At 39.0% G+C, this 20,307-nt stretch overlaps 1 protein-coding gene across 1 annotated transcript; it reads left to right on the forward strand.

Moving 5' to 3' along the window:
• Positions 1-2,500: 2,500 nt before the first annotated feature.
• On the forward strand, positions 2,501-20,135 carry LOC133562092 (potassium channel subfamily K member 5-like). Its single transcript, XM_061915961.1, has 5 exons — positions 2,501-2,924; positions 6,829-6,940; positions 10,447-10,613; positions 10,692-10,860; positions 17,120-20,135. Exons 1-5 carry the CDS (start codon positions 2,739-2,741, stop codon positions 17,764-17,766), a joined length of 1,281 nt encoding a protein of 426 aa, XP_061771945.1. The 5' UTR covers positions 2,501-2,738; the 3' UTR covers positions 17,767-20,135.
• Positions 20,136-20,307: the final 172 nt, after the last annotated feature.

Genomic DNA, 20,307 nt, shown 5'->3' on the forward strand with positions numbered 1-20,307 from the left:
ACTATACATTTTAAGCAGAAAAAAATGGACATGACAATTATAATGTAATAACATTTTATCGCAGCTAACAACAGTATTTCTAACATACGTTAACTAATATTTGAAATTCTTGATTATGTTTTTTACATATTTAAATACATACGACAAACAATATTATTAACTTTTTATTGTTGTTGTTTTTTACACTGAATTGGAGACATTGCAGACTTTTGTTGGTTTGTTTTATGTGTGGTGGTGAACATTAAATATATCAAATATGATACCATGCCTATTAAGTTTTAAAAAAACAAAAATACAAACAATAACATGATATTTTAACAGGTTCACATTTACTTAGATCAAATACCTGCCATCGAATAGTATGGCAGTCTACATTGCAGTGATTATATTTGCTCACACAATCAGATATTTTGATAGAATTAATGGTTCATCGTTTCAGTTTATTTTGAACATGCTTCCACTTGGAACATGATACGTCACAACTTCCAGTTTCTCTTTACAACATGTCCAAAAAGGAGTAGGAAGTAGCAGAACTTATTTAATCCTACCCCTATTCCATTTCATAGCAATTACTAACACAATTGTTAACTTTCTGTTCTCCATTTCTACACAGCTTATATCCATAATTAATAAATAATCAAGCTGTCAAGAAAATAATTAGTTTAATAAGTTCTAATTAACATTGTCTTCTTTAACAAAGTTTATAACATTCATCCGAGTGCTCCTTCTTTGTACATTGTAATCACCTTGTGTTTGAACAGCTTCGTAAACTGAATCATGTTGGTACTTTGTTTGACTTCTTCGTTTAATCCATCCCATAATTTAATTTCACATTCTGATATACTAAACGTTTTAAGTGTTGTGCGTGCACGCTTATTTTTTATATTCCATTTTTCTCTAAATTTACATTTCTCCTCATTAATATTACAATATTAATAAATTATTATTGAAATAATGTGTATCTTCCATGCAATCGAAAATATTAAATAATCACATTTTGTGAATCGGATATCGGACTGTCTTATTGTGGCGGTCCGCTCCCTGTACGATCAGTGTCAGAGCTTCGTCCGCATTGCCGGCAGTAAGTCGGACACGTTTCCAGTGAGGGTTGGACTCCGCCAAGGCTGTCCTCTGTCACCGATTCTGTTCATAACTTTTATGGACAGAATTTCTAGGCGCAGTCAAGGCATTAAGGTGTTCAGGTTTGGTGGCCGCGGGATTAGGTCTCTGCTTTTTGCAGATGATGTGGTCCTGATGGCTTCATCTGGCCGGGATATTCAGCTCTCACTGGATCGGTTTGCAACCGAGTGTGAAGCGACCGGAATGAGAATCAGCACCTCCAAGTCCGAGTCCACGGTTCTCGCCTGGAAAAGGGTGGAATGCCGTCTCCGGGTTGGGGAGGAGACCCTGCCCCAAGTGGAGGAGTTCAAGTATCTAGGAGTCTTGTTCACGAGTGGGGGAAGAGTGGATCGTGAGATCGACAGGCGGATCGGTGCGGCCTCTTCAGTAATGTGGACGTTGTACCGATCCGTTGTGGTGAAGAAGGAGCTGAGCCGGAAGGCAAAGCTCTCAATTTACCGGTCGATCTACGTTCCCATCTTCACCTATGGACATGAGCGAAAGGATAAGATCACGGGTACAAGCGGCCGAAATGAGTTTCCTCCGCCGGGTGGCGGGGCTCTCCCTTAGAGATAGGGTGAGAAGCTCTGCCATCCGAGAGGAGCCCAAAGTAAAGCCGCTGCTCCTCCACATCGAGAGGAGCCAGATGAGGTGGTTCGGGCATCTGGTCAGGATGCCACCCGAACGACTCCTTAGGGAGGTGTTTAGGGCACGTCCAACCGGTAGGAGGCCACGGCGAAGACCCAGGACACGTTGGGAAGACTATGTCTCCTGGCTGGCCTGGGAACGCCTCGGGATCCCCCGGGAAGAGCTAGACAAAGTGGCTGGGGAGAGGGAAGTCTGGGCTTAGGCCCCTGCTTAGGCTGCTGCCCCCACGACCCGATCTCGGATAAGCGGAGGAAGATGGATGGATGGATTTTGTGAATAACGGTATTTTCTTGCCTTATAGTGTGATGTGCATTAAATATGGTTCACGAGAATGATGCACAATAAAGGACAAGTTCTCGTTTTTAGACTTAGACGAACTTTATTGATCCATAAAGGAAATTGTTCCCCACATTAGCTCAATTATGAAGGATGGAAAGGATAATGCAGGTATAAAGTACACTAAACATGTACCATAGTAGCAATATAAAATATAACATATAGGTAATATTTACATATTATATATACTGATATAGTATATTAATATATTATATTTGTATATTATATATAACAAATCCCAATGACTATGTGCAATATTACAGTATATATAACAGCTGCAGCAAAAAAAAAGGGCAGCATAAAATAAAGAGTAGATCCAGCAGAAAATATACATTATAAACAAAGAGAGCACAAAACTATGACATTTTGTTATTATATAATATTCTGTCACAGTTTATTTTCCTTTTTGCTGACAAGAAGAACAAAAAAAAAAGTTTTCAACCAATCAAATCTCGCCTACCGTCACCACCAAATGACGTCTTTCAGGTGCCTAAACAATAAGAGTTTGCAGGGAGAATGTGTGTGCGTACTAATGTGTGTGTCAAGTCAACAAAAGCCATGTTTTACCGGGCAGAGAGTCGGTGAAGGACTACCAAGCCTAGAGAAACCGGAAGAAGTGAAGTTATGACGAGAGTATGGCTGATAAAGGCCCTTTTTTAACTTCATGTATCATCTTCTACTTGTCCATCGGAGCGGCGATATTCCAGATCCTCGAAGAGCCCAACTGGGAGTCAGCCCGCAGCAAATATCTTCTTCAAAAGGAAGATATTTTAAAGAAGTACCCTTGCCTGATGAAAGAAGATCTGGATGAGATTCTGAAGGTATGGCCTGTTTCAAGTACTATTTTCCTGCAGCATACATATTTACTTCACTCGCTGTTCAAGAGTTGGAGATGAAAGTTTAGTTCGTCGTAGTTTAAAAGTAAAAAAAAAAAAAACCCAGCGTGTTGGAATGCTGGGACAAGGTGTGTCTCAATAGTGGGGTGGGCGAATGGGTCGATACTAATATCCACACTGACGATGTTAATGATATCAGAACTACTGGGTCGATACTTGCCCAGTGAGGTCAATGTTGGGCAATTATTTTCATAAATATGTGTGTTTGTTTTTTTATTATTCATTGTGCAACATTGTTGTTATTGGTAGATTATGTTACAGGTGGGTAGTACAGTTGTAATGGAGTAAGACACAGGAGTCAAACTCAAGGCCCACGGGTCCAGATCTGATCCGCCAAATTCAATATATGTGGCCCACCAAGTCTGTAGACTGTTCTATCATTAAATAGGGCCTGCCACATCATTTATGCAGACTTTGAAAGGCTGGATGTAATAAAGCACCTCCTGAATAAATGTATTTTTGTTTTAATTTTTTACAGAAAACGAGTTGTATGAAATTGCACATGTTCTGTAAACTTTAATATTACTGATCATGCATCAAGATGTACCAAGTATTTTTTTCAAATATTTTTGGTCACATTATTAAATTTGGCCCAATATAATTTTTATATCATTTTATGTCACCCACTGCATCATTTTATGTGGCCTTCCTTATCATTTTGTCACCCGCTGCATCATTTTAGGTAACCCACCACATCATTGTATCTAACCTTCCTTATCATTTTATGTTGCCCACTATATAATTTTATGTAGCCCGCCACATCATTTATGTGGCCTTGCTTATCATGTTGTGTCACCCACTGCATCATCTTACATGGCCTTCCTTATCATTTTTACGTGGCCCACTACATACTTTTATGTAACCCGCCACATCATTTTATGTCATCCACAATATTATTTTACATGGACTTCCTTATCATTTTTACATGACCCACTACATCATTTTATGTAACCCTGCACATCATTTATCTGGCCTTTCTTATCATTTTATGTCACCCACTATATCATTTTAAGTGACCTTCCTTATCATTTTATGTTGCCCACTATATCATTTGATTTTGATTTGATTTCTGATTTTTATTAAGGATCTCCATTAGCTGGTTGCCACAACAACCCACTAGTCTTCCTGGGGTCCACAAACTCAATACAATTACAAGTAAAAGCTTATAATTATAACTACACAATACAGAAAAAATAAAAGCATCAATAAGAAAACAAGCAAACAATTTACAGTCACAGAATAATAAGTCAATCTCAGCTTCATTTGGGCGAAAGGCAGGGTACACCCTGGACAAGTAGTCTCTTCATCACAGGGCCAACAGAGATAGACAACATTGACACTCACATTCAAACACTAGGGACCATTTAGTGTTGCCAATCAACCTATCTCCAGGTGAATGGGAACCCACACAGTCTTATAAAAAATGAATATTACAATATCTGTTTGTCACCTTGACTTAGGATTTTAGAGCAAGTTATTCATCAACCTGTTGGTAAAACATATACAAATCAAAATAAATTGCCAATGCAAATTGTGTAATGAAGCTATTTTTATGTTTGTATTAATATATCATTTCTGTTGCAAGCGGCCCACATATACACAATCATACAATTATACATAATTATACATACATATAATTATGATGTGGCCCTTTATAAAAGTGTGTTTGACGCCCCTGAAGTAAGCACAACATGTTATTGTTACATCAATACAAGTATATTGTAGTTGTATTTATATTTTGTTACATAGTTCACAAATAAATGTCTTTTGTTTGCCAAAAATAATTGTGTATGTTTTTTTCAGTTTGATATTGAGCAACAAAATAAAAAATAAAGAAAAAGAAGTAATGGTATCAGTACTATTCGTAACCCTGTATTTACTTGCTATCGAATCGATACCATATGTCCAGTATCGCTCAACCCCAGTTTCAATGGCTCACGAAAGGTGTGCTTGTTTTTGTTACCTCAAGTCAACATTTTTAATCCCATTCAATCTTTTGTACAGGAAAGAACACACAAAAGTTCATAAACTATCAGAAAACAAGAACAAAATAAAGAGGTGGTTCGACACAAACAGGTTATTCCTGAATGTAGGTAAAACTAAAGTAATGCTCTTTGGTAAACAAAGGATAGAAAGTCAAACACAAATAGATCAGTGGTCCTAAACCTTTTTTGCACCACGGACTAGTTTAATGTAGGCATTATTTTCAGGGACCTGCTTTCCACTTGTGCCAGATAAATACAGCAAAAATAAATGCATGAAAAATACAACTCACTATAACGCTGAATTAGTGGGAGCCATGGGCTTGTTTCTTTGCAATGAGATGCAGATGGAAATCAGCCTTTGGCTACAATCTGTCACATTTATATTTTGTATTTTCATTCATGTGCATTGTATCATGTCACAAAGTTATAACACATATAACAAATGGCAACTTACAATGAGGAGTGTTATTGTACATCTTGGGAGAGTGGCCGTGCGCAACCCGAGGGTCCCTAGTTCAATCCCCACCTAGTACCAACCTCGTCACATCCGTTGTGTTCTGAGCAAGACACTTCACCCTTGCTTCTGATGGGTGCTGATTAGCGCCTCGCATGGCAGCTCCCTCCATCAGTGTGTGAATGGGTAAATGTGGAAGTAGTGTCAAAACGCTTTAAGTACCTTGAAGGTAGAAAAGCTCTATACAAGTACAACCCATTTATCATTTATTTATCTATAAACAAGCTTATTGCTGTGTCTAGTGCAGGGGTCGGCAACCCGAAATGTTGAAAGAGCCATATTGGACCAAAAATACAAAAAAGTAATCTGTCTGAAGCCGCAAAACATTAAAAGACTTAGATAAGCTTACCTTAGTTCATTCACGCACAGTATAAAGTGTTTGGTGGACAAATTGAAACCATGGAGGAGTGGCATAAAACACGTCTTTCTGTAGGAAGGTTGGAGAAAGTTGTACATGTAAAGAAAACTGCTGAGTCATGGTCCACACAACGGTGAGTTTGAGGGGCCGCTGAAATTAGTAGGACAAAACGGCTCTCCCCAAACATTCTCCTCAGTGAAGCATAAACACAAACATATTCAACAGTGGGCTTTCTAATAATTAAAACACTTTTGTGTCGTGTTTGTCTTCTTACAGAAACCATATTACAACAAAAAATATATTTTTCACCCCATTTTTTTTCCCATTTCCATACATTTTTGAAAAAGCTCCATGGAGCCACCAGGGCGCCGCTCAAGAGCCATACGTGGGTCTAGAGCCGCGGGTTGCTGACCCACGGTCTAGTGGGACAGGCAAAAGTTAAGTCGGGGAAAATGCAGTCGTTTGTAAATTATTTAATGTTTGTCTGCGGCCTGGTAGCAAATGCGTCACGGACTGGTCCCGGTACCCGGACCAGTGGTTGGGGATCACTGAAATAAATGGAATAGGAATCACATTTCTAGATGTGATTATAGATGATAAAATGAACTGGAAATCTCATACAACAAATAAGAATCACAACTAATTATCTAGTCATGCAAATCTTACAGTATGTATATTTGTTTTACATGTTTGTGTAACAGTTTGAGTACAGGAAGTGAACATGTGAATTAGAAACGACTCTGAAGCAGAAAAGGAGTAGGATTGAATAGGCTCTGCTTCTTCCTACTTCTTTTTGGACATGTAATATGAAAAACATGTGAAGTATACACTGTGTAACTGTGTGCATGTTCAAAATAAATTACTAATGATAGATCTCAACCGGCCTTTATAAATTTTATAATGCACACTTTTGACAAAGTCATAGAAGTATTTATTTAACAATATGTTAATTGTTATATTGTTCATTTGCAGGTAGTATCGGATGCTGCAGGCCAAGGTGTGTCCATCACAGGGAACAAACACCACCACATGTGGGATTGGGGCAACTCTGTCATCTTTGCTGCAACTATTGTCACAACAATAGGTACTGTATGTGCGCTTAATATTTAACATGCGCGTATATCAATCATTTGTATTGTGTAGAGTACCTTCATAAAAAGATATTGGCAATTGAAAAGTGTGTGTTCTGTGGATTGGGTGTGATCTTATTTGTCTGTGCTCGTCCATTGGTTTTCATGCAAGTGATATTTCTAACACCAACATGGAAAGCAGTTGTCTCATCAGAGCGTAGCTGCAATATATCAGTCAGTGCAGTCAAATATTTCGGTTTCACCACATTGCTGATTTCTTTTTGGACAAAAAAAATAAAAAAATTCAAGTATGTAAAAAAAGCAATGTAGGTCTAAATCAGGCATTTTCAGGCATACTAATGGCTGAATAAAGAACATATTAATGCAAGTCACTGTCACTACTATAGTGAGCAGTAAACGCACCATAAACAACATTTGTTTTTCAGGGAGTTGTGAAGAATCCAGCTGGATGATATTCTCTCACGGTTGAGTTGAGTTTGTGTTTATTTTGAACATGCATGCATACAATAAGATTAGAGATGAACGATAATGGCTTTTTTGCCGATATCCGACATTGTCCAACTCTTGATTACCGATTCCAATATCAACCGATACCGATATATAGAGTCGTGGAATCAACACATTATTTTGCCTAATTTTGTGGTGATGCCCCGCTGGATGCATTAAACAAAGTAACTGGGGGGGTTAGGGGGTAGCAGGGTGTATATTGTAGCGTCCCGGAAGAGTTAGTGCTGCAAGGGGTTCTGGGTATTTGATCTTTTGTGTTAATGTTGTGTTACCGTGCGGAAGTTCTCTGTTTATCATTCTTGTTTGGTGTGGGTTCACAGTGTGTCGCATATTTGAAACAGTGTTAAAGTTGTTTATACGGCCACCCTCAGTGTGACCTGTATGGCTGTTGACGAAGTATGATTTGCATTCACTTGTGTGTGTGAAAAGCTGTAGATATTATGTGATTGGGCCGACACGCAAAGGCAGTGCCTTTAAGGTTAATTGGTGCTCTGTACTTCTCCCTACGTCTGTGTACCACTCCGTACAGCGGCGTTTAAAAAGTAATACATTTTACTTTTGGATACCGATACCGATAATTTACGAAAATACATTTTAAAGCATTTATCGGCCGATATAATCGGACTGCAGATATTATCGGCTGATAAATGCTTTAAAACATCTCCAAACATGATACATCATAATTTCCAGTTTCTCTTTTCAACATGTTTCAAAAGGAGTAGGAAGAATCAGAGTTTATTTAATCCTAACTCTTTTCCTTTACATATTAGTTGCTACAACTTGCTGTTCTCAATTTATTCACAATATAATCCATAAGTAATATAAATAGAAATAAATAAATAATAATTGGTGAAGTAAGTTGTATTTCATATGGAGAGATGAGTAAGATTATCTAGAAAATGAATGGATGGATGAAATAAATTCAGAAAGTTTATCATGGTTCTTCTTCTTTGTACTTTGTAAACACTCTAAGTTTGAAGTGGATCAAATTAGTACATTGTTTGATTTCTTTGCTTAATCCATTCCATAATTTAATTCCACATACTGATATACTGAAGGTTTTAAGTGTTGTACATGCGTACAAATGTTTTAAATTGAATTTATCTCTAAGATTATATTTCTCCTCTTTTCTTTTGGTGAGAAGAATTGTTGTACAAACCCCGTTTCCATATGAGTTGGGAAAATGTGTTAGATGTAAATATAAACGGAATACAATTATTTGCGAATCATTTTCAACCCATATTCAGTTGAATATGCTACAAAGACAACATATTTGATGTTCAAACTGATAAACATTTTTTTTTTGCAAATAATAATTAACTTTAGAAATTGATGCCAGCAACATGTGACAAAGAAGTTGGGAAAGGTGGCAACAAATACTGATAAAGTTGAGAAATTCTCATCAAACTCTTATTTGGAACATCCCACAGGTGTGCAGGCTAATTGGGAACAGGTGGGTGCCATGATTGGGTATAAAAGAGGTTTCCATGAAATGCTAAGTAATTCACAAACAAGGAGGGGGCGACGGTCACCAATTTGTAAGCAAATTGTCGAACAGTTTTAGAACAACATTTCTCAACAAGCTATTGCAAGGAATTTAGGGATTTCACCACCTACGGTCCATAAAATCATCAAACGGTTCAGAGAATCTGGAGAATCACTGCACGTAAGCAATGATATTCCGGACCTTTGATCCCTCAGGCAGTACTGCATCAAAAACAGACAACAGTGTGTAAAGGATATCACTACATGGGCTCAGGAACACTTCATAAAACCACTGTCAGTAACTACAGTTGGTTGCTAACTTGCTACATCTGAAAGTGCAGGTTAAAACTCTGCTATGCAAAGCAAAACCCATTTATCAACAACACCAAGAAACGCCGCTGGCTTCGCTGGGCCCGAGCTCATATAAGATGCCCTGATGCAAAGTGGAAAAGTGTTCTGTGGTCTGACGAGTCAACATTTAAATGACAAATGGTTTGTACTTGTATAGCGCTTTTCTACCTTCAAGGTACTCAAAGCGCTTTGACACTACTTCCACATTTACCCATTCACACACACATTCACACACTGATGGAGGGAGCTGCCATGCAAGGCGCCAACCAGCACCCATCAGGAGCAAGGGTGAAGTGTCTTGCTCAGGACACAACGGACGTGACGAGGTTGGTACTAGGTGGGATTTGAACCAGGGCCCCTCGGGTTGCGCACGGCCACTCTTCCACTGCGCCATGCCGTCCCATTTCAAATTAGATTTGGAAACTGTGGATGTGGTGTCCTCAGGAACAAAGAGGAAAATAACTATCCGGATTGTTATAGGCGTGAAGTTCACAAGCCAGCATCTGTGATGGTATGGGGGTGCATTAGTGCCCAAGGCATGGGTAACTTACACATCTGTAAAGGCACCATTAATCCTGAATGGTCCATACAGGTTTTGGAGCCACATATGTTGTCATCCAAGCAACGTTATCATGGACGCCCCTGCTTATTTCAGCGGGTACATTCCTGGCCCGCCTGCAGTCCTCCTGTCTCCCATCGAAAATGTGTGGCGAATTATGAAGCGTAAAATACGACAGCGGAGACCCCGGACTGTTGAACGACTAAAGCTCTACATAAAACAAGAATGGGAAATAATTCCACTTTCAAAGCTTCAACAATTAGTTTCCTCAGTTCCCAAACGTTTATTGAGTGTTGTTAAAAGAAAAGGTGATGTATCACAGTGGTGAACATGCCCTTTCCCAACTACTTTGGCATGTGTTGCAGCCATGAAATTCTAAGTTAATCATTATTTGCAAAAAAAATAAAGTTTATGGGCTTGAACATTGTATTCCGTTTATATTTACGTCTAGCGCAATTTCCCAACTCACATGGAAACGGGGTTTGTATATCTTGGGTTGCAGATTATAGCTTGCTTTGTGTATAATTTTAGCTGTTTGCAAATTCTCTATGTCGTGTATCCACTAAAGTGTGTTTGTGATCTTGTTGTGTTGTGTAGGCTACGGTAACGTTGCTCCAAAAACCAAAGGAGGCCGTGTGTTCTGTATCCTGTACGGTCTGTGTGGGATTCCATTGTGTCTGGTGTGGATCAGCACACTGGGTTCGTTCTTTGGAGACCGAGCCAAACGCCTCTCCCAAGTACTGATCCGTAGAGGCGTGCCAGTGGTAAATTGAATCCAGGATATCAGTGTGTTGAAGTCCTATTCAGATCTTATTCCGTTTATTTCTCTGTTCTTCTTTCAGAAACGTGTTCAGCTGATCTGCACAGCAATCTTCCTCTTATGGGGGCTCTTTGTGCACCTGGTGTTTCCGCCATTGGTTTTCAGGTCCGTGGAAGGATGGAGCTACTTGGAAGGCCTCTACTTTTCTTTCATAACCCTCACAACTGTTGGATTTGGGGATTATGTAGCAGGTACGGTTTGATTGGTGCCATCAAATTTGCATGTACGTATTTGTATTTGTATTTGTTTATTTGTAGGACAATGTGCAGAAGATGGCTGCACCAGATTTAGCACCGTGCTAAATTCCATCTGTAGTCATTTTATGGTGCATCTAACATCCACAATACCATTACACAGGATTGAAAATACACAACAATATTCAAATTACATAATGATAAATAATATCGAATACAAGTACAATACATGGAGGGTATGTGAATTACAAATAAGTGGGCGGTCAAGTATTTTAGCAGCTTCATCTAAAGTGCAGAAGTATATGAAGTACAGCAGTTTGATGATACCCATAAGGGTATCATACAATAGCCATATACCACATTGATATTGCACACATAAAAAAGTTTGCGATGTTACAAGATTGGAATTGTACCCTGGTGGCCCTTCCGCAAGGGTATCTTCTGATGGTCAACTACCTGCTTGGTATTGCTAGTTTTTTTTAATTTGCAGCATCCATGGTAGTATTGTTCAATTTGCAAATGCGTATCTCTACTTGTGTACATGTACTCGGATCGGCATGTCTGTGTTCAGATTTGTGTGATTTAGAATGCGCCGTTTTGTGGGTGGTCTTATTTACGTGCCTACGTCCTCCTCCAAGCCAAGCACTCTTCGACTGTGTCTCCGCCCCGTCAGCCATGTTGTAGTTTTTAAGCGCTTCCATATCGCGTCTACTGACAGATATAAGACAGAGCTTGTATTACTTTGTATTAGAAATGGCAACAGTGGAGGATTTTTGCATACATGTGCATGTACAAGCCAGTCTGCCCCACAACAAGAGGATAGAAAAAGAAGGAACACATTGACTACAACTGAATAAACAAGGTGGACTCACCGAAAGCGGAAATGGATATATCTGCTGATGTAACTGAGGTAAAATACGTCACTAAGTCTCAAATTCCAAACGTCTGGATTGGAAAGGGGCAAAATGTTTTATTAATATCTCCACCACGCCTCCATGGTTTGAATGGAACATTTCAGGGACTTATGGGGATCCAAAATACACAAAAACAGATGCTAATAAGTAGAGAAAGTCGGTTTTGCATAAAAGGGAACTTTTAAAATGTCATTAACATCGAAAATTAGTCACTTTTGTAGTGCAAAATAACAGCAATGTAACAAACAAATATAGATGTTATGTAAATATGAATTATAACAAAGTTTATGGTTTATAAAAACTTTCATCTATTTGTGAAAACAGTTTAAATTCACATTGAAGCCCTTTTTACCAGGTAGAACAGTGTTTCTCATGGGGTTTGCCCATTGTTGGGCTGTGAGCCCAAAAAATATCTGTTTCACAGCTGTGATCCATATCGGCTGCAGCGGTTCTCAGTTGTAATGAACTTTTCCACCACTTGTGGCAGTAATGACAATAACAAACAAAGAGAAGTCATAGTCAAAGTTTCTTACAGCAAACATGACTAAAGTGGTGAAGCTGTATTTTATTTGCAATTTAATTTTAGTGACAGTTTAGTTTAGAAACATATTCATTATTATTTTAACACAACACAATTGTAAGTAAATGTGTTTTTCATTAGTTATTTATGAGTCACTTCTTATGCAGTTTGGACTTAGACTTAGACAAGTTTTTTTGATCCACAAGGGAAATTGTTACACATTGTAGCTCAGTTAAAAAAGGGTAATGCACTCAAGGGCACAAAAAGAGGGCAAGAACAAAAAGGTATAAAGTCGACAAAAAATGTACCATTGTAGCAATATAAATGTAACATAAATGTAATATGGTGGATTAGTACTTATTATATCTAAACAGGGCAGCATGGTGGAAGAGGGGATAGTGCATGTGCCTCACAATACGAAGGTCCTGAGCAGTCCTGGGTTCGGGATCTTTCTGTGTGGAGTTTGCATGTTCTCCCCGTGACTGCATGGGTTCTCTCCGGGTACTACGGCTTCCTCCCACTTCCAAAGTCATGCACCTGGGGATAGGTTGATTGCCAACACTAAATTGGCCCTAGTGTGTGAATGTGAGTGTGAATGTTGTCTGTCTACCTGTGTTGGCCCTGTGAAGAGGTGGCAACTTGTCCAGGGTGTACTCCGCCTTCCACCCAAATGCAGCTGAGATAGGCTCCAGCACCCTCCGCGACACCAAAAAGGGACAAGCGGTAGAAAATGGATGGATGGATTCAGCTGGCTTACTCTGGGATGCATTTTCAACAGTGAATAACTGAAATGTGTAATATAAAAGTGAAAAATAAAGAGAGACGGGATGGATCAGATCAGAGTAGAATAATATATTTATTGCATACAAATAGGAATATTGCCTTGTCAGCAATTTAAAAAAAATATTTTTGTTGTTATCTTGCACTACAATAGTGACAAAATAATTCAATGACATTTCAAGTAAAACAAAAGTATCAGCCTGGTTTGGATCAGAAGCTAACCTCGGCCTGCACGTTGTCCTCGGTGAGTGTAAGCAAATAAAAGGTGAAGTTACAGCCTAATGTCTTTTACATGTACAGATTGCTGCACACACGCTCACACCTGCCACAGCAGAAGTGTTGCAAGAGTCATAAAAAAAAAAAAAGGAAATCGTGGGTTCCTGCCTCACAGGCGCACAGATTGTTTTTACACAGTGTGTCCGTGTTCAACCTTTCCTCCCGTTTCGATACCTAGTAGAATTCAGGCTGGTTGCATGGATACCGATCCAATTCAAAACTTTGGGCAAATATACCTCATGTGTTTGGTAAAAATGTAAAAAATTGTGCATTTCAAGTGTTGCTGATCTTGGGGAATCATCTTCAAAATGATATAAATTCCCAGAGTGAAACAAATGATGGCGTTAATCTGCACTGAACGCATTATTATACACTATATTGCCAAAAAGTATTTGGCCACCTGCCTTTACTCACATATGAACTTGAAGTGCTCTTCCATCCATCCATTTGCTACCGCTGGTCCCTTTTGGGGTCGCGGGGGGTGCTGGAGCCCATCTTAGCTGTATTCGAGCAGTAGGTGGGGTACACCCTGGACAAGTCGCTACCTCATCACAGGGCCAACCAACACAGATAGACAGACTACATTCACACACTAGGGCCAATGTTACCAATCAACAAATCCCCAGGTGCATGTCTTTGGAGTGCCATCCCATGGAATTGGCCAAAATGTTTTGGTATCCTGGAGCATTCCAAGTTCATGTCACTGGAACTAAGGGGCCAAGCCCAACTCCTGAAAAACCAATCCCACACCATAATTCCTCCTCCACCAAATTTCACACTCGGCACAATGCAGTCCGAAATGTAGCGTTCTCCTGGCAACCTCCAAACCCAGACTCGTCCATCAGATTGCCAGATGGAAAAGCGTGATTCATCACTCCAGAGAAGGCGTCTCCACTGCTCTAGAGTCCTGTGGCGACGTGCTTTATACCACTGCATCCTACGCTTTGCATTGGACTTGGTTATGTATGGCTTAGATATAGCTGCTCGGCCATGAAAACCAATTCCATGAAGCTCTCTGCGTACTGTACGTGGGCTAATTGGAAGGTCACATGAAGTTTGGAGTTCTGTAGCAACTGACTGTGCAGAAAGTCTTTGCACTATGCGCTTCAGCTTCCACTGACCCTTCCCTGTCAGTTTACGTGGCCTACCACTTGGTGGCTGAGTTGCTGTTGTTCCCAAACTCTTCACTTTTCTTATAATAAAGTTGACTTTGGAATACTTAGGAGCGGGGAAATTTCACGACTGGATTTGTTGCACAGGTAGCATCCTGGCCCATTCTTTCACAAATGTTTGTATAAACATTCTCCATGCCTCAGTTCTTGGTTTTATTCACCAGGCCAAGTGATTAGGGCATCTGATTCTCATCATTTGGATGGGTGGCCAAATACTTTTGGCAATATAGTGTATTTATATTCAACTCAATATGTAATGCCTCCAAATAGCTTACGATAAAAGGATACATACAGTACACCTGCTGTTTTATCATACTGAGTAACTAATATTAATTGCCGGTAATTATCTTTAATAAACAAATGACAGATTCAATGACTGAGCACAGCACAATGTACCGTTGGGCTTGTACATTATATACTTGCCCAGGCGGAAGCAAAAGTTGTTCCCACCAATTGCCTTTCATTTAGACAAGATCTCAATGGTAGAGTTACTTTACACCAGTGGTGTCAAACGTACAGCTCGCGGGATGAGTTTGCTAAGTATAAAAATTAACCTGAAATTTTGGATGAAAAAAAAAGCTGTGTTAAATGTGTCCACTTGATGTCGCGATAGCAATTTTTTGTATCTTTGTAGATGATGCTACATATGTACAAAATTAACCACATGATGTTAGTGCATCAGTCGAGGAAAATGATCAAACTACATAAATAACATCCTTTAATTTGATTTTGATATATATATTTTTTTATCTTGATAGACACTAATGAGTTGACTGATGGACATTATCACATAATTTATTTAGAAAATATGAATAATGACAAATAAATGCTTGACCGCAACATGTAAGTGTAAAGAAAACCTAACAACATTATGATTTATACATTCATGCTTGTTCTATTTTTAAACAAAGAAAACAAGCTGAAGTTGTCGTTATTTTTAAGTTATCCTGCCGAGATTTTACCAGTCCGGCTAACTTGGGAGAAGATTTTTCTCCATGTGGGCCCCGATCTAAAATGAGTTTCACACCCCTTATTTACACAGTTTTCCTGTTAATGTAATATATTATCTCAAATAACTTAAGTATCAAAAGTATCAATCTTTTTCTGTGAAAGATCAGAGCATAATGATTAGGTATCAGCGGTGTCAATCTGCACATCACTAACAGACAAATCCTTTTTACACGTACAGATTGCTGCACACACAGGTCTGCCACAGCAGAAGTGTAGCAAAAGTCACGTGTAAAAATACAGGTTGTTTTACACACATGCACAGATCGCAACACGGACACATTTATTTCTGTGTACACACACACACACACATACAAACGCACACACATACAAACACACACTGAGATCACAACACGGACATATTTCTTTGTCTACACACACACACACACATACACAGTTTGCAACGCGGACATATTTCATGTCTACACACACACACACACACACACACACACACACAAATCTAAACACACTTACAGTAATTGCAACACGGACATATTTTTTTGTCTACACAAGCACACACACACACACTGATCACAACACAGACATGTATTTGTCTACACGCACACACACTAACCTAAACACACACACATACAAAGATTGCAACACGGATATATTTTTTTGTCTACGCACACACACAGATCACAACAAGGACATATTTCTTTGTCCACACACACACACACACACACACACACACACACACACACACACACACACACACACACACACACACACACACACAGATCACAACACAGACATATTTCTGTCTACACGCACACACACAAATCTAAACACATACACAGATCGCAACATGGACATATTTTTTCTTCTATACACACACACACACACACACGCACACACTGATCGCAACACAAACACATTTCTTTGTCTACACACACACACACACTGATCGCAACACAAACATATTTCTTTGTCTACACACACACACTGATCGCAACACAGGCATATTTCTTTGTCTACACACACACACACAGATCGCAACACGGACATATTTCTTTGTCTACACGCACACAAAACTAAACACACACATACACAGATTGCAACACGGACATATTTTTATGTCTACACGCACACACACACACATACACACAGATCCCAACAAGGACATATTTCTCTGTCTACACACACAAACACACACACACAGATCACAACAAGGACATATTTGTCTACATACACACACTGTTCGCAAAACAGCCATATTTCTTTGTCTACACACACACACACACAGATTGCAACACAGACGTATTTATCTGTGTACACACAAATCTAAACGTACATACAAATATCGCAACACGGACGTATTTCTTTGTCTACACACAAATCTAAACACACACACATACACTGATCGCAACACGGATATATATCTTTGTCTAAACACACACACTCAGATTGCAACACAGATGTATTTATTTGTCTACACACACACACACACACACACACACACACACACACACACACACACACACACACACACACACACACACACACACGCACACGCACACGCACACGCACACAGATTGAGATAGGCATCCGCAAATGGTTTTGCTACAATCCACTTTGGGTTTCAGGTGTGAATCCAAACATTGACTACCCGAGGCTGTACAGAGTGCTGTCAGAGATCTGGATCTACATGGGCCTGGCGTGGCTCTCGTTATTCTTCAGCTGGAATGTCAACATGGTCGTGGAGGCCCACAAGGTGTTTAAGAAGAGACGATACGAACGCAAAGGCAAACACGTGGAGACGCCCGTTGACACGCCAAAAACGACCGTCGTCGACATATTTAAGTTCTTATCAGAGAAAGAGGAAGACTACAGTACCGTCATCAAGATGATCGGAATGACGGCACCAAAGGTCAAAGCGGCCGATGTTTTCAATCGCTCCAAGAGCTGCAGCGACATCTTGACCACCAGCATCGAGATGCTGGATCACTCGCCGCGGCACCGAGGGCCGTTGAGCATCAGCGAAGTGTTTCTGAACTCTGTGGGCGGCAAAAAGGAAGAAAGCCAAGAGAAGTGCGGGACGGGAGAAGCAACAGAGAGCGCGGGTAGCGACGACACACACAGCGATGGCGTCAGCGCCACGAATGAGAGCATTGAATTTAATGTAGCAGCCTCAACAACGCAGGGAGGAAGGTCACAACTTAACGAGAGTGCCACTCGATTCACAATTTGCAAAGTAGAAGAGGAAGATTTATCTCATGATGAAATGGGGTAGTTTTTTCAATTTTTTTTATTTTTTTAACATACGCTCATAAAAAAAAGATAATTGGCTTTCGGGTGAAATTTCAGGATAATTCTAAAATTCCCTTTAATATTCACAGGTGAACTTAATTTGACCTTCTCGAAAACTTTGAATGCAAATGTTCAATATTTTACTACTTATCCAACTGAATAATTCTCTGATCCATGAATGGACCAATATCTATTACTGTTTCATTCAAATAGGAAATGTATCAACCTTAATCATGATGTTCACATTTTGCATCATTGTTGATCAACAGCGTTGCCACGGTATGTTTTCACTGATCAAATGTAATTATATTGCACTTTTTTCATGCACAGGCAAGTTGCAACACAAAGTGCTTAGTTTAAGAAAAAACAAACACATGCAAGCACAGCACAATGAAGTTAAGTTAAAGTACCAATGATTGTCACACACACACTAGATGTGGTGAAATTTGTCCTCTGCATTTGACCCATCCCCTTTTTTCCATATATTAATAACTGCACTAAACTGTTAGCTGCAAAAATAGGAGGATTTTGTAAATGTTTGTTTACATATCATTATTGTTTCCAAGCAAAACGGCTGATCAAACAAAAATGAAAAGTGGTTGATGTCTTTAGTCGTCCTTTAGGAGATCAATAAGATTTTCTAATTTTTTTAAGGTTCAAGAGGGTTATCAGGATTCTTCCTTGTACAATGTAAACATGTTGAGTTTGAACGGTTTCTTAAAGTGGATAATTTGAGAACATTGTTTGGTTTCTTTGCTTGATCCATTCCGTAATTTAGCCTTAGTCGTATAAGCAGCAGGGATTAATCCTTGGGGAAAAAGTAACGGCAAAATACATAAAATACTGACAATGACTGTTGAAATAAAATCAAAGTTAAGATTGTTGATAATAATATTATCAGATTGCAATGAAATGCAGAAAAACTAGAAGAGTGTATTTGTCCATTCATGGATTGCACAACTGTTAGGCATTTTGCTGTTTTGTTTTGTTTCATTTGAGAAGAGCAAGTACATTTGTCCCTCCCCACATTGTGCTTCAAATATTTTTCATCACGTTACAGATTTTTTAAAGCACAACTTGTAACATGTTTGCCTTAAATTAAGCCTTTTTAAGCATAAAAATGGCTACATATAAATAAACATTACTATAAAGGATTAAAAGTGTGTAAAGGGGACTAAATTGTGTGATTTCATGTGCAGAGGGCTCTCAAAATGTTAAAATTTTATTTAGAAGCTTATAAACTAGTGTTTCAATGCTCTAATGATGGAAAAAGCATAACTATAATTGGTTACTACTTCGCAGAAATTAATTCATCACAACCTTGTACTGAATTAATTAACAGCGATATAAACAAGGGATTAGTATCGTGTAACAGTAGAGAAACAAATAAATGCATTCGGAAGTTCAGAGAAGGTCAAATAAAATTCATCCGTGAAAATTATTGAGCATTTTAGGTTTATCCTAAAATTTCACTTAAAAGCCGAGTAACTATTTGTGAAAGGTGTAGTCAGGACCTGTTCCACACCTTTTTGGGAGGTATTATAATTTTAATGCATTAACTTCAGGGATGTCCACTTTTTTCATTGAGGGCTGCATAGTGACATTGGAGAATGCTGGAAGCCTTTTAGATATGTTTCATACACTTAAGAAGCTAATTAATAAGTATAGTTACTTGACCAAGGGATAAAAAAACCAACTATCCACACCCAGAAAATGGCCACTAGACCGGACTTTGGACGGCCTTTATATACTTGAACTGAAGATCTGTCTCTCTCTTCTGGGAAGACCTCTGAGAGTGTCTGATTTCCATCCATTCACCCTGCTGACTTTCAACATTTTCAGCAAAGTGCCACCTATATTTCTTTGGACACATTTGGAGATGTATCAACTTTTCTCTAAAGTTTACTGTTTTATTAAATATTGATGTCACAGGCTTTCATTGAAGACATTTGTACAAAAAAAAAAATGTTCCTATATTGGCGATATGCTGACAGTGCAAGCGCAACCCAGCTTGTGAGGGCTTGTATCTTCAGCTTTACAGGTATGAGGTTAGTTTGAATTCAATTTCAGCAAATCTTTGGTTAACACATTTGTATACTTGTTTGTCATACATGGTTAGTTTTCCCATCAGGGGTCACCACAGGGAGTGATTCTCATGATTTCTTTTGCTTAGTTTTACACCGGATACCCTCCAAGGATTTCCTTCCTGACAAATCACTGCCATTTATCCGGGCTTGGGACAGAGGAACGCCAAAGGATGGGAATCGAACAATGGGCCAAAATTTCCCACATATTGTCGTTTATTCCCTGAGGGGAGGCTCACTTTAATAAACAATTCAATGGTAAACCTGCCACACGTCTTCTAGCATCTTGTGATCCACATCATTGCCATATTGTATGGTTAAGGCTAGAGACATTAGAAACAAATTATAGGGGAAATTAACAAATAATTTTTTAACAGTTATTTATATTTATCATTTTATACATACAAGTCAGAATAATGCTGCCACAGCAGCATTCTGCA

The sequence above is a fragment of the Nerophis ophidion genome, linkage group LG11, assembly GCF_033978795.1.
Source record: "Nerophis ophidion isolate RoL-2023_Sa linkage group LG11, RoL_Noph_v1.0, whole genome shotgun sequence".
NCBI classification, from domain to species: domain Eukaryota; kingdom Metazoa; phylum Chordata; class Actinopteri; order Syngnathiformes; family Syngnathidae; genus Nerophis; species Nerophis ophidion.